The following is a 16,343-nucleotide window of genomic DNA, read 5'->3' on the forward strand; positions in this document are numbered from 1 at the left end:
CACAAATCTAAGGGCTGTCAATTCGACTAAATACCTAGGAATTTCAATTACGAGCAGCTTAAATTGGAAAGACCACATAGATATTATTGTGGGGAAGGCGAAACAAACACTGCGCTTTGTTGGCAGAACACTTAGAAGATGCGACAAGCTCACTAAAGAGACATTACACTTGTCCGTCCTCAGCTGGAATGTTCCTGAGCGGTATGGGATCCTGACCAGATAGGATTGATGGTGGACATAGGAAAAGTGCAAAGAAGGGCAGCCCGTTTCGTGTTATCGCGCAATAGGGGTGAGAGTGTAACTGGTATGATACACGAATTAGGGTGGCAGTCACTGAAACAAAGGCGGTTATCTTTGCGGCGAGATCTATTTACGAAATTTCAATCACCAACTTTCTCTTCCGAATGCGTAAATATTTTGTTGACATCCACCTACGTAGGGAGAAATGATCATCATAATAAAATAAGAGAAATCACAGCTCGAACGGAAAGATTTAGGTGTTCCTTTTTCCCACGAGCCATTCGAGAGTGGAATGGTAGAGAAGTAGTATGAAAATGGTTCGATGGACCCTCTGCCAGGCTCTTAAGTGTGAATTGCAGAGTAACCATGTAGATGTAGAAACTAACACATAAATCTGACTCTCGGAAAAAATAGGTGCCAAGCGGAGTTTCGTCTTACGAGTTTTTCTAAACGATTGCTCGACACTAAGTCTGCGGCTAACGAACCTCTCACCGATACGTGTTCTCCAGTGCCTGCTGTCCAGCCGACTGGGAATCCAGCCGTAGTGTGTCAAGCGGAGCTGCCCCGCCCGGCGTGGCTGCGTCCACTCAGAGTTTGACTCTTATGGAAGTGTCCCAGCGGGCGCTCGCTGGAACACTGGAGACTTCGCACCACGAGGAAGGCTGCGCTCAAAATTCTCAGAAGGGGCCTTCCACCTCCACTCATCGAACACATCACTGCCCGACCACATGCCTGGAATGAGAGAGTTTCCGGCTCATAAAGTATCGTGTATTGTTACCCACTCGCTATTTTCGAGCACCGTGGACGAACGGAACATCAAGAAATGCTAGTTATACACTCCGTAAAGTACGTTCCTGATAAGGTATAAAGGGCGAAGAAAAATTCGCTCTCATGGATTTCGCAGCGCGATTCCTCACATACTGGCAATACAAAAATGTCTCTCACAAAACGTCATACTGCACGTATATCGGGCAGTAAATGGAAGTTAAAGATTGACAGTCTGACAACATTGTAATCACATGTACGGTAACTATCTCTGTCAGGAGATTGTGCAGCGCTGTGCCACTGGCGCGATGGATAGCGTTTTGGGATAGCATGTAGGAGGTCGAGGGTTCGATTCTGGGTCGAATTTATTTGATTTTATTTACTAAAAGCACTCTGCGTCTTAATCGTCATACAGCGATTACAGTGGGTCTTCTGCAAAACATTTGCAGTTACGTACTACGAACACAGAAATGGAAATACAATCGTTTTCATTCGTCAGCTTTTAAAGAAACCTTTTGCACGTGGTGGACGCGAATGGTTTCGCACCGCTGCATCTACTAAATTCCAAAGTTGTTTTGTTTGTATGCTCCCTCAACGGTCCGATCGATTAATACCAACTATTATTCTTGCCACGTTCAGGTACAATGCATTTCGTTAGGACCTTGCGTCACTAGTAGGGCTTGAAACTTGCTTTGCAAATAATTTCGTTGGGACCATTGGGGGAGGGTACACAGAAAACACGTCTGGAATGTAGTAGATGCAGTGGCGCGAAACAGTTGGCGTCCACGACGTGCAAAAGGGTTCTTTAAAACCCGTCCAATGAAAACGATTGTATTTCCATTTTTGTGTCCATAGTACGTAAGGAAAGCGTTCCTGAAGAAGAGAAGTTTGCTATCATCGAGCATAGATTTTCTTTTCTGAAAGTATTTCCATGGAGGTTAGCCATGTGTGGAAGTGAAACATGGACGATAAACAGAGTACACAATAAAAGAATAGAACCTTTTGAAATGTGGTGTTTCAGAAGAACGCTGAAGATTCGGTGGGTAGATCACGTAACTAATGAGGAGGTACTGCATATAACTGGGGAGAAGAGGAACTTGTGGCGCAGCTTGGCTAGAAGAAGGGATCGGTTGGAAGAACACATTCTGAGGTGTCAAGGGATCAGTAATATATTACTGGAGGGAGACATGGAGGGTAAAAATCGTAGAGGGAGACCAAGAGATGAATACGCTAAGCAGATTCGGAAGGATGTAGGTTGCAGTAATTACACGGAGATAAAGAGGCTTGCACAGGATAGAGTATCAAGTAGAGCTGCATCAAACCAGTCTTTGGACTGAAGACTACAACAACAACAACAGCACGTAACTGCAAATGCGTTGTAGGAGACCCACTGTAACCGCTGTATGACGATTAAGATGCAAATAGAAACAAAGAAGCCTCGACCTCCTGCACGCTTACCCAAAACTCTGTCCACGGAGCAAACGGCACACTACTGTTCTATCTCCTAAGACAGACAGTTACCATGCATATGACAGTTTTTAACGTCCATTTACTGCCCGAAATACGCGCCAGACGAAAACATTTTTATATTGCCAGTATGTGCGGAATCGCGCTATGAAGTCAGATTGCGCGAATTTTCCATCCTTTATCCGACCTTCTTGCGACTCACTCTAGGAACGAACAAGTGGAATATGTAGACGTAGATCATTCTATATCGACCAGTCGACGACGAGGACACTAGAGAAAGAACACAAGCTCTGCTTAAAGGAAGGCGGTGCCCTTTCCATAGGAATTATCCCGGCACTTGCCATAAAAGACTTAGAGAGATCACGGAAAACCTATAACTTCACACAACGCATAGCCGTCTTCTAGCATATTGTCCTTAGACATGTCCACTTTAATACTTAGTTTCTTAAGGTTTCTCCAGACAGTGCAGCCGTAGCGATTTCATGCGGCAATTTCTCCGCCAGGTTTCGAACGAGAGGTAAAAGTATTAACGTCAGGCAATGATATGAATGCTGTTGACGAGATGTAAGTCAACACGTAATGCTGACAGAGCGAAGGTTCGTTTGCCCATTACATCAGCAGGTACCGTGCTATGGAAGGTGCTTTCCATGGACTATACAACTGTAGGGAAAACTACGTTTTAATGTGGACTGCAAAAGATGGTGGAACTTGGCATCGTTTCCACACGTACAAATGATCGTCATTGATGAAAGAAACCATAAACTATCGAAAATATGCAAGGCTCGACTGACGATCTAGATCACACACGTGATGCCACACATGCACAAATGCAGCAGACGACGTACAATACACAAACACAAAATATCCATTTTTGTCAGGGGGAATGGAGGACTTTTTCCCAAAAATAAATTAAAATAGTTCCAATCCCCCGGTGCCGACCAGGTTTTTTTGGGAGGTTTTCCTTGGCAGTCAGATACCAGAATTGTTTATTCCCTTTATTCCGTTTGTTCCCAACTGAAACCCCCTCCTGACTGTCCCACGATCAGCTCGCCTGCTGTTCGGCCGAAAAGACCTGCGACTCTAGCTGGCCGCATCTAGAACGGCTTACTCGGCTTCTTGGAGTGGATAGTGAAATGTGGCAGGAAAACACCGATAATCTCACACATACCCACATTTTTCAATGTTTTTTTTAATTTTTCTTAAGTTTCTTCTTTTTTATGTATATGTTTCTTTGTTTCTTTACCTTTTTATTTTCCTCGCCGCCTTGCAGCTATTCTTCTCTAGTCCGTCTGGCTTCGTTGGCCGTTTCAATTTATTACTTCTTTAATACTGACTCTATTCACAACAGATTTAGGAGAGAGTCTCCACATATTCTGCTGATGTACCTAAAAAATTATATCATTGTATGGCACGGACAGAGGGGAAGGAGGAGATGGTTATTTCGTTGATTTAGAGGAGGGCACCAAACATCAGATTAGGGAAGGCTGGGGAAGGAAGTCGGCCATACCCTTTCTAAGGAACCATCCTGGCATTTGCATGAAGCGATTTAGGGAAATCACTGAAAACCTAAATTGGGATGGCCAGGAGAGGAGATGGACAGAGGAGATGGACAGAGAAAGGAAAGAGGAGGAGAAGGGCATGCATGCAGAGGTGGGAAAGGTGATGATGTAGAAAGCAAAGAGGAGGTGATGGATAAAAAGAGGAGGAGAAGAAGATGGACAGAGAGACAAGAGAGTAGGAGATGGCGAGAGAGATCGGCAGGAGGAGATGGACAAAGAATGGAGGGTGGAGGAGGTGGACAGAGAGAAGGGGAAGGAGCAAATGGACAGAGAGACCAGAGAGTAGGAAATGGCCAGAGAGATTGGCAGGAGGAAATGAATAGAGAATAGAGGGTGGAGGAGGTGGACAGAGAGAAAGGGGAGCAGGATGCAGACATAGGAGGGGGGGAGGTGATGGACAGAGAGGGAAGCGGAGGGAGGAGGATCAAATGGTTCAAATGGCTCTGAGCACTATGGGACAACATCTGTGGTCATCAGTCACCTAGAACTTAGAACTACTTAAACCTAACTAACCTAAGGACATCATACACATCCATGCCCGAGGCAGGATTCCAACCTGCGACCGTAGCGGTCACTCGGTTCCAGACTGAAGCGCCTAGAACCGCACGGCCACACCGGCCGGCCGGAGGAGGATCAGTAGGATCAACAGAACTGAAATAAATGCGTACGTGGGCAACGCTGGATAGTCAGCTAGTATAAAATAAGCACAATACAGATAAGAACAGTATCTGCTGTGGCACATTTGGGCCTCCACCAACGTTCAGAATTCAGGGACTGCAGCCATTCCGATGCAAAAGGAGTGGCATTGATAATGTCTCTGAAAGGACCTTTTTACTTCCTTAAAGGGTATTCCTGGGCAACGTGCTGCACAGTTTGGGTACTGACTCCGCAGTCACAGCCTTGGCTGTGGTGTAGTTCCCAGATATGCAACATGATGAGGCTGGTACAGGTGCCCATCTTCAGATCACATCCTGATAGAGCAACTCTTGGATCTAGCATAACATATTCATGTATTGTTATTGCATTCCAGTTTTCGTTGCCAGTATTCTTCAATGTGAAAGTTGTGTTCGGTGACCTGAAGGGCTCGCAGGATTTAAGTCAGTTGGGAGGAGAGTCATTTAGGATCTTGTTGATTTGGAGGTCGTGTGAGTAGCTTCGTCCAGTTCTTTAGAGTAACATTGATCCCTCATACTTCTGGTGTTGGAGAATCACTGATAGTATGTAGCCAGAGGATAGATGTGGATCTCAATGTACCCCTGAAGAATCTTACGCAGGCGTTCAGGTGGACAGTCTCAATGGTACAGGCACTCAGCTGGAACTGTATTTAGGCACTGGATACGCCAGTGCTGGAGCTGCACTGGACGTGGCAGCTCCCTGTGAGGTTCCAGCAACCTTCCTTATCATATTACTACCAGTTGACTTTCTACTAGTGTTGTACAGGTGCGTCTAGTAACATTGGCGTATTTGAAGTAGGAATTATGACTTAGACTGTAAGACGTTGTGGTCTCCTGACCTTCATTGCTTACATATTCCGCCCTCACATTCATATTCCGCGCATCAAGATGCTCCATTCGAACCCAAACTCGATAAGATAAAGTCAATGTTGTATGAATTCATGTAAACGATATGCAAATAACTAATAAATCGCAAGTGCACACCGTGGTTGAAATACTCGAGGCTGGCATACACACATATATTCCAGACACGATGGTCACAAAAGCTTTTAGTTCGAGAGAGGCAACCGCACGCCAGGAGGCTGGTCCCAAGCTATCTACGTCGGCCAGTGACTGCCTGTAGAGCAGACAGCGTTAGCCCGAGTGAAAGGACGACCCCGTGTTCGGCTTAAAAGCAAATTCCGCTACATTGTGTGGGAGCGGCCAGCCTACGCATTCTTTACACATAACATGCAGTTTCAGGGAGACAGCAAACGCCAAACGCCGATACTACAGATTTCCAGAATGGTCGCCTTAAACGAAACGTCGTTCTTCCGTTTTAGAAGAGCAATGCTGATTGGCAGACGATATTTCTGACGCCTTGAGCTGAAGGAGTAATGGAAGAGACCAAAAGATATACCCCTTCACATCTGGCGTGGAGAGGCGCCGTTCTGTTGTTGCTCTTCGAGCGAGAAACAAGTCTCTCCTCAGTACTTCACTGGGAGAGCACCTCTGTCGAGAGCGAATCAAAGTGCGACTCTCTATATTGAGTCCTTGCGATTAAGCGTTGTTCACTGTGCTGGTCGACACACTTATTGTGCGGTGTGAACGGACAGAGTTATAGTTAAACGCCTGTGAGTGAATTTTTGAGTGGCATCACGGTGGACTGGTTATCTGACCGGTGTACCACACCAATAGTTAGACTACGGGCGAATAGGAGTCCTTGACTTCAACAAGGCGGAGGGAGAGTTTGACTGGCGAAGGTCAATCCAGATAGAACGAGAGTTATCTTACTGCTCAGCAGCGAGCGGCGCAGACAGCAGGCATCGCAAGTTACGGTATTGTGCGCTACAGCTCTTGCGAGCCCCATATTTCCTCCACAACAGTACACTTCACTGCATTTCACATGCGACAGCCTCGATCGTACCTAGCAACATTCTAACCGATAATTATTCAAGTTGAGTAGGCACGGCTCTCAGCCATTCTGCCGAGTCGATAACAATCTTAAACTTTGTATAGAAATTTCATTAGCGAATCCTATCCTTGAGAGGTAACTTCATATTCCGAAAAGAACCCGGAAATAACGTGTTAAGTTCATAACTAAAAGTGTGATTTCTCAGAATTTTAGCAAAAATAAATAATAATTTTCGTTAGTTTCATGTTTTTCTTACACATATTAGCACTGCTCCAGAACCCAAGTATCCCACTAGTTACGTAAGAAATTTTGTGAATTTTTGTGTCATTTCCTTATGGCGGACGACTCCAGAAGATATTTATTGCTGAAAGTTTTTCAGGCATTTCTCTTTAGAACGTTAAGAGCGTCTGTCTGACTTCTGTAGTAGTGCGGGGGTGGAAATTGCATCTTGCTGGAGCCACAGGGTAAAGGGTACATCTCAGATTAATCCGTTGCGCAGAATGACAAGACTTTTCAGTAAAGCCTGATGACCGTCCATTCGTCAGTTACTCGATTATTGGTGGTTCACATGGCTCTGAGCACTATGGGACTCAACTGCTGTGGTCATCAGTCCCCTAGAACTTAGAACTACTTAAACCTAACTAACCTAAGGACATCACACACATCCATGCCTGAGGCAGATTCGAACCTGCGACCGCAGCAGTCGACTCGATTATTGAAGTGGAGCGCACATGCTCGTGTCTTAGGCGGATTTAGGCAGTTTTATGGTATCGGTTCAGTCTTTCTGAGTCCCTAGAAAGAACAGCTTACCCTTCTTCTGGTGTTTTGGTTTGAATGCCTGTAGCTAAGTCGCATGTTTAGGAAAATTTGGCAGGCTTAATACTTCCTATTTAAATGCTTAGGAACCGATTGAATGTACCGAACTCGAAATGAGGACGTTGTCTTTGTTCGCGCCTGACTGACACTGGGTGGTTCGTCTGTCTGAAGCGCCTGCGCCGTACGCCTGCCATTCACCACCGGCAGCCAGACTGCCTGCGGCGGGCGCCGCCCGGCACCCGCCGCGCGTCCTCCACGCGTAGTGAGGCCAGCAGGCGCGATCTGCGAACTGGTGGTGGCCCGGCTGTCGTGTGGAGAGGCGGCGGCGGACACGAGGTGGCAGCCGGCAGCTGGCTGCAGCCCCTAGCAGCAGCCACTAGCAGGCAGTAGGTCGCGGACGTGGGCCGCCGCCCAAACCGGCCCAGCAGGACCTAGCAGAGCGGGACACGGCACGAGGCCGGGCCGGCTGCCGAAAATGTGGCGCAGGTCAGGCAGGCGGGCCCCTGGTCCCGGGCTGCGGCTGCCGTCGCTGTGGCTGGGCCGCTGCCGCCGCGCCCGCCGGGTTGCGTCAGCCGGGGACACACAGTAGACAGCCGGCCGCACGCGCGGGCTGCAGTAACAGCCACAGCCGGCGTGCTGACGGTGGCTGTTGTGTTGGCAGAAGAGCCAACACCGTGTTACTAGAGGAGGCCGGAATGCACGCGTTTTAGCTCACGCAGGCTGGCGTGAGGAGGGAAGGACTGTAGTGATGTGAGGTCTGCAACATGACAAGGAATGAGAATTCAGAAAGCGGACGTAATTAGTTTCATACTTAACTTTAATCCATTAATGATGAACGTCGCTCTTGACGGTACATGATTATCTGTTCAGAATAGTAACTGAATATGGCGCCTTGCTATGTCGTAGTAAATGACGTAGCTGAAGGCTATGCTAAACTGTCGTCTCTGCAAATGAGAGCGTATGTAGACAGTGAACTATCGCTAGCAAAGTCGGCTGTACAACGGGGGCGAGTGCTAGGGAGTCTGTCTAGACCAGACCTGCCGTGTGGCGGCGCTCGGTCTGCAATCACTGATAGTGGCGACACACGGGTCCGACGTATACTAACGGACCGCGGCCGATTTAAAGGCTACCACATAGCAAGTGTGGTGTCTGGCGGTGACACCACAGTGGCGAAGCGCTCTGTCTGCAGATACACGTCCGCCGGGGGTGTCGTAGCAGACGGCACGTATTCGCATGCCGGTAGGTCATCGTACGGCGCACAATAGTGAGTAGCGAAACACAATGACGACTGGATTCAAGAATTTCTCGCAGAAGGAACTCGACACGCCACTCTTAACAGAACAAAGTCGACAGCTGTAAAGCTACACTACTGGCCATTAAAATTGCTACAACACGAAGATAACGTGCTACAGACACGAAATTTAACCGACAGGAAGAAGATGCTGTGATGTGCAAATGATCAGCTTTTCAGAGCATTCACACAAGGTTGGCGCTGGTGGCGACACCTACAACGTGCTGACATGAGGAAAGTTTCCAACCGGTTTCTCATACACAAACAGCAGTTGACCTGCGTTGTCTGGTGAAACGTTGTGATGCCTCGTGTAAGGAGGAGAAATGCGTACCATCACGTTTCCGACTTTGATAAAGGTCGGATTGTAGCCTATCGCGATTGCGGTTTATCGTATCGCGACATTGCTGCTCGCGTTGGTCGAGATCCAACAGCTGTTAGCAGAATATCGAATCGGTGGGTTCAGGAGTGTAATACGGAACGCCGTGCTGCATCCCAACGGCTTCGTATCACTAGCAGTCGAGGTGACAGGCATCTTATCCGCATGGCTATACGGATCGTGCACCCACGTCTCGATCCCTGAGTCAACATATGGGACGTTTGCAAGACAACAACCATCTGCACGATCAGTTCGACGACGTTTGCAGCAACATGGACTGTCAGCTCGGAGACCGTGGCTGCGGTTACCCTTGGCGCTGCATCACAGACAGGGGCTAAGCGCTGGTGTACTCAACGACGAACCCGGGTGCACGAATGGCAAAACGTCATTTTTTCGGATGAATCCAGGTTCTGTTTACAGCATCATGGTAGTGGCATCCGTGTTTGGCGACATCGCGGTGAACGCTCATTGGAAGAGCGTATTCGTCATCGCCATACTGGCGTATCACCCAGCGTGATAGTATGGGGTGCCATTGGTTACACGTCTCGGTCATCTCTTGTTCGTATTTACGGCACTTTGAACAGTGGACGTTACATTTCAGATGTGTTACGACCCGTGGCTCTACCCTTCATTTGATTCCTGCGAAATCCTACATTTCAACAGGATAATGCACGACCGCATGTTGCAGGTCCTGTACGGGCCTTTCTGGATACAGAAAATGTTCGACTGCTGCCCGGGCCAACACATTCTCCAGATCTCTCACCAACTGAAAACGTCTGGTCAATGGTGGCCGAGCAACTGGCTCGTCACAATAAGCCAGTCACTACTGTTGATGAACTGTGGTATCGTGTTGAAGCTGCATGGGCAGCTGTAACTGTACACGCCATCCAAGCTCTGTTTGACTCAATACCCAGGCGTATCAAGGCCGTTATGACGGCCAGAGGTGGTTGTTCTGGGTACTGATTTCTCAGGATCTATGCACCCAAATTGCGTGAATATGTAATCAAATGTCAGTTCTAGTATAATATGTTTGTCCAATGAATACCCGTTTATCATCTGCATTTCTTCTTGGTGTAGCAATTTTAATGGCCAGTGGTGTACTTTCAGGTATACCTGAGGGATTTTGATACGACCGTTACTGATTCAAATATACTGTATGTCTCCAAGACGAGAGACATGTTTCAGAAGAGAATGGGCAACTTTAATTCTCTCAGCGCCAAGCCCGTAGATTCTACGGGCCGTTCTCCCTTCCAAAATGGCTATGTCAAATGGTTCAAATGGCTCTAAGCACTGTGGGACTTTACATCTGAGGTCATCAGTCCCCTAGACTTAGAGCTACTTAAACCTAACTAACCTAAGGACATTACATACATCCATGCCCGAGGCAGGATTCGAACCTGCGACCGTAGCAGCAGCGCTGTTCCGGACTGAAGCGCCTAGACCGCTCGGCCACCGCGGCCGGCAAATGGCCATGTTATACGGGTCAGCGTATTTTGTTGATTAAAAAGCTCTGCGAGCTGTTTTCACACCTCTAATTATCGATATACGATGTTTATACTGTTATTTATTAGTAGTATGGACACATGGCGTCGATGTGCGTCTTGTTTTTGATGAATTTCATTATTTATGAAGCATTGTTTTCGCCTGGGGATAGAGCACAATACTGGTTATCCGTGTAAAAGAAATGGCGTGCCGTGGTTCATCTGATGAAGAAATTGCTTATTTGATGAATTTTGGAGACATTGTCGATGCTCTAGATAGTGAAGATGATTTGGACGACACAGGTGTATTTGAAGGTGACTGTAGTATAGTGTGTTCAGGCACACAACTGTAAAATGGTGGTAGAAACCGTTTTTTCATTTGTTATTACTAGGAGTATCGACTATATTTTTGTTACACGGTTCATTTCAGACCAAGAAAATGACGATAACTGATTTCAATACCAATCTTGCCAACAGCTCCCAATAACCAAAACGGACCTGTAAGCTGAGACAGAGACATTTCCTGCAACATTTCCCACTCACAAGCAGAAAATTTGCCTCCAGTGCATTTATTCTTCAAAATCAGAGAAAGAAACTGTAAAAGCATCTCGCAAGGAGACGTGTTATCGTTGCGAACACTGCTTTGTGGCGTTGTGTATGGAACCCTGTTTTAAAATACTTCATACGTAAATGCGGTATAAATCCAAGTATAAATTGCTATAGTATTTAAATACGATATTCAGCATTGATCATTATGTATTTGTGAAATCATTTACTCCACCTATATCAATGCATGAGATTTTTAATTTTACTAAAACAGTGTGATATATAATAATATAATTTGTCCATGTTACGCTAGACAGGATTTTCTTCACAATTGCATATTAAAGAAGACCGAATGTGTTTAAAATATATTCAATTTTGAATTTATGTGCTCGAATTTTCCAAGATACACATTTTTGAACACAACTAAATTTGCCCGAATTCTGCGAACACGAACAAGCGTTGGGCCGGTGCTGAGAGTGTTATTTTGCCCTGTCACGCGGAGCAGATGCCTGGATTGTAGGCAACACACCCTGCATGCACGCGCCAGAGAGTGCCTACGCCCTGTTCGCTCTCTGGAGCGTAACCAGTAATAAAAGGCCCTTGCATCGCTCGGAACCGTCAGCGAATATTTTCTTCCTAAAAAAAAAATAGTTGTTCCCCATGACGTGGTTACACCTACACTTTTGATGCAAAGGTTCTGAAACGCCCTGTACACTAAGTGACCTAGTGGAGAATGCCGGAAGCTCCATGTCGCTGTTCGCAAATGATGCGGTTGGTAGCGACCCCAGAACGTCAGCGAATCGTGGGTAGACCTGGACAGGATCGATGAGTGGCGCGGGGACTGGCTGTTAACCCTAAACATAAATAAATGCTATGGGGGAGAACAGTACCACTGTTGTACGATTACACCACTGGCGGCAAATTGCTGGAAACAGTAGTTACCATAAAATGCCTATTAGCAACCATTCACAGCGACCAGAGGAGAATTGATCACATAAAATTAGCTGTAGGAAAAGGAGGTGCGAGACTGAGATTCGTTGTATGTTTCTTAAGGAAACGTAATTCGTCCATAACAGAAGTGTCTTACCAGACACTTGTTCGACCGATTCTTGAATATTGGTCATGACACGAGGAACCTCACGAGGTTCGATTCCTGGAAGAGATAGATAGACAAGATTCATCTAAGAGCGGTGCATCCGTCCACAGGATCGTTTAGTCGGCGTGAGTGCATTTCGAAGATACTCAACAAACTGAAATGGCAGACGCTTCAAGAGAGTCGCTGCACATCACGGAGGTGTTTATATTGCATTGTATTGTATGTTAACCGGGGACCTAGAAACGGTGGATAGGCTCCGTCCCCGCCGCAGTGGTCCACAACCCCACGACGACTACCGCAGTCCACTTCACCTCTCCGCCGCCCCACACCGAACCCAGGGTTATAGTGCAGTTCTGCCGGACGCCCCCCCCAGGGAACGTCTCACACCAGACGAGTGTAACCCCTATGTTTCCGTGGTAGAGTAATGGTGGTGTACGCGTACGCGGAGAACTTGTTTGCGGAGCAATCGTCGACATAGTGTAACTGAGGCGGAATAAGGGGAATCAGCCCGTATTCGCCGAGGCAGAAGGAAAACCGCATAAAAACCATCCAGAGACTGGCCGGTTCACCGGACCTCGACACAATTCCGCCGGGCGGATTCGTGCCGGGGACCAGGCGCGCCTTCTCGCCCGGAAAGCCGTGCGTTAGACCGCACGGCCACCCGGGTGGGCCACGGAAGTGTTTACTATTGGCAATGTCCCGGAAAGGCTCGGGCGACATACTGATGGCTGACGCGTACATCTCGCGAAACGAGCGGGTGGACACTTGCCGCTGCCCGTGCTAAGCAGCGGCAAGTCGCTACGATAATATGATGCGAACACATTTTAAGTTAAAAAAGATTTCCAGGAGAAGATGCGAACTTGCTAAAAGCTATTAGTTAGTATATTACGTTCTTACTCCTATGACTGCATGTAATGGTCATAAAGCAAATTTAGGAGATAGAACCTGGACAAGAGTGCGTTAGGTACTGACAAACTGTAGTAGACAAAGAAATATAATACACTAAGGTGAAAAACGTCGTGCGACAGTGACACGCAAATATACACTTGGCGGCAGTACCGCGTACGCAAAATATAGAGGTTCAAATGGCTCTGAGGACTATGGGACTTAACATCTGAGGTCATCAGTCCCCTAGAACTTAGAACTACTTAAACCTAACTAACCTAAAGACATCACACACATCCATGCCCGAGGCAGGACTCGAAACTGCGACCGTAGCGGTCACGCGGTTCCAGGCTGTAGCACCTAGATATAGAGGGACAGTGCGTTGGCGTAGGTGTCATTTGCACTCAGGTGATTCACATGAAAGGATTTTCAACGTGAATATGGCCGCAAGACGGGAATTTACAGACATTGAACGCAGAATGGTAGTTGGAGCTAGATGCGTGGGACATTCCTGATCCGTGTGTGGCTCATGTTAGTGCCATCTTTATTTAACATCTTGTTTTGACCGTACGGCCGCTTCGTCATTTTAATTTCAATTACTGGTGTCACTGAATTGCTTTCTTGTCTGCCCGTGAGTGGCAGCAGCAGCGCGTATCGATAAGTGCACTGTCGTACTACCTCTGGGCCATCTATAGTATTTCCGGGTCGCCGTGTGTCTGGCAGTGGGTTGGAGACGGACCAGCAGGGCGGTCGGGACGCAGCAGCAGTGCAGTCGGGAACGGAGCCCCAGTGAGGTCTGCACAGCCACTAGCAGCGGGCACGACCGTTGGTTGGTCGTTCGGTCGGTCGTCTCATCGGCGACGTGTATTGGGGTCGGTTCCTTCCTGTGCAGAGATGTCGGCTGTGTTCCCTCTGCATGGTTGGGCAAGAGCCAATGTCTCCGGGGCGTCGTCCGTCTGAAGCGAGATCGGTTGGAGATGCACCAGCAGTGCAGTCGCGACGGAGCAGCAGTCGCGGATCGACCAGCAGTCCAGTCGGTCAGTTGGCGTGGAGTGGCAAGCAAGCCACCGTCGCGCAGAGTCGGGCTGGAGCCGCTGGCGGCGTGCACGCTTTGTTGGAGTGTGAGGTGCTGCTTGCAGTGCTGCGAAGTTCGTCCCCCACAGATCTTGTAAAACAAAAAAAAGGTGTTGTTGGTCGTAGTGGGCGCCAACATTCTGTGTGTCGTTGTATTGAAATCTTGTAGTCGTTTTGCTGGTTGCGTCGAGCGGAACTGATATGGTTGTTCGGTCGGCCGGCTGTCTGTCGGTTGGGTTGCCTTCCGATTAAGAGATTGTTGGTCAGGCTGCCTGTCTCGCCTAAACGGGCGTTAGTGTTACAATACCTGGCCGACCCTCGGAACTTCTGAGCGCCGTTCCGTGTCTGTTACATAGTAACTTCCCTGTTTGAGTTTTAGTTATTTGGTTGATGTGTGACCCTCAGGCGCGTTTTATAAATTCAAATGACTCCAACCACTATGGGACTTAACATCTGAGGTTATCAGCCCCCTAGACTTAGAACTACTTAAACCTAACTAATCTAAGGACATCACACACACCCATGCCCGAGGCAGGATTCTAACCTGCGACCATAGCAGCAGCGCGGTTCCGCACTGAAGCGCCTAGAACCGCTCGGCCGAGTTTTATATGTCCTGAATTAATGTTCTTGTCTCGCCCTTAAGGCGTGAGATTGTTGTTCTTATAGGGGTCTTCAACCGAATTTTACATCAGCCATTAAATTATTGTGTTGATGTGTGGCCTTCAGCCGAGTTTTAATATCTCTTAAATTAATGTTATTGGTATGCCCTCAAAGGCATACGGTTGTGATGTTTTGTATGAGGCCTTCAGCCGAATTTGCTTGATTTGTTCTAAGATTAGGCCTTCTGCCGTTGGATTGAAACACTTCTTATTGCTTAACATGAAGCCTCCAGTCGAGTTTCATTAAGATTAAAGTGCTAAGGCCTTCAGCCTGTTTAGATTGAAGATGTAGAAAATATTTTTGGGTGACACCTCCAGAAGAAACTTCTGTGTCAATTTCTTACTTAGGCCTTGCGTCTCGGATTTTGAGTGTGGCCTTCAGCCGATCTAAAGTCAATCAAAGGAGATCCATTACAACTTTGAGTGTTTTCCATTCTTGTATAATATTGTGTGTGGACAATAAAGTTTGTATGTCGAGTGCAATTGACGACATCCTATTTTGGCCCCTTTGCACATCTTCACCCGCTCTGGCCTACTAGCCCCGGGCATTTCAATTCCGTTTTGGAAATCGTTAGGGATTTGAATATCCAGACATCCACAGTATGAACAGTGTACCTAGAATACCAAATTTCAGGCATTACCTCTCACCGCAAACAACGCAGTGGCCGACGGCCTTCGCTTAACGATCGAGAGCAGCAACATTAAATAACCACAGAAATCAACGTGGGACGAATGTATCCATTAGGACAACGCGGCTCAATTTGGCGTTAATGGGCTATGGCAGCAGACGGCGTACGTGAGTGCCTTTGTTAAGAGCACGACGTCGCCTGCAGCGCCTCTCCTGGCCTCGTGACCATATCAGTTGGACCCTAGACGACTGGAAAACGGTGGCCTGGTCAGGTGAGTCCCGATTTCAGTTGGTAAGAGCTGATCCTAGGGTTTGAGTGTTTCGTAGACCCGACGAAGTCGTGGACCCACGTTGCCAACAAGGAACTGTGCAAGGTGGTGGTTGAGCTCCATAATGGTGTAGACTCTATCCTTTGGTCCAACTGAGACGATCATTGACTGAAAATGTTTATGTAAGGCTACTCGATCTGCAGCCATTCATGGACTTCATGTTCCCAGGCTACTATGTAACTCTTATGGATGGCAATGCGTCACGACACCGGACCACAATTGTTCGCTATTGGCTTGAAGAACATTCCGCACAATTCGATAACCCGGCATGAATCCCACCGAAGATTTTTGGGACAATAATCGAGAGGTCGTTTCGTGCACAAAATCCTGCACCGGCAACAATTTCTGATTTATGGAAACCTACAGAGGCAGCGTGGCTCAACATTTCTGCAGGGGACTGACTTCCAACGACTTGTTGAGTCCATGCCACGACGTGCTGCTGCGCTACGCCGGGCAAAGGGAGGTCCGACACGATAGTGGGAGGTATCCCATGGCTAATGACACCTCAGCGCAGAAAATGAATGGTTATCTTTGCGAGGTGAAATAGTGAAGGCAGCAGAAGA

At 47.5% G+C, this 16,343-nt stretch overlaps 1 protein-coding gene across 1 annotated transcript in view; it reads right to left on the reverse strand.

Annotated features, from left to right (window-relative positions):
- The window catches only part of LOC126474290 (uncharacterized), a 149,973-nt gene that overhangs the window by 101,411 nt on the left and 32,219 nt on the right, over window positions 1–16,343 (reverse strand). The window contains exon 3 of the mRNA XM_050101754.1: window positions 7,614–7,846. Coding sequence (XP_049957711.1) covers window positions 7,614–7,846 — 233 coding nt within the window. The remainder of the gene's footprint in view (window positions 1–7,613; window positions 7,847–16,343) is intronic.

This window comes from Schistocerca serialis, chromosome 4, assembly GCF_023864345.2.
Source record: "Schistocerca serialis cubense isolate TAMUIC-IGC-003099 chromosome 4, iqSchSeri2.2, whole genome shotgun sequence".
In the NCBI taxonomy this organism is placed as follows: domain Eukaryota; kingdom Metazoa; phylum Arthropoda; class Insecta; order Orthoptera; family Acrididae; genus Schistocerca; species Schistocerca serialis.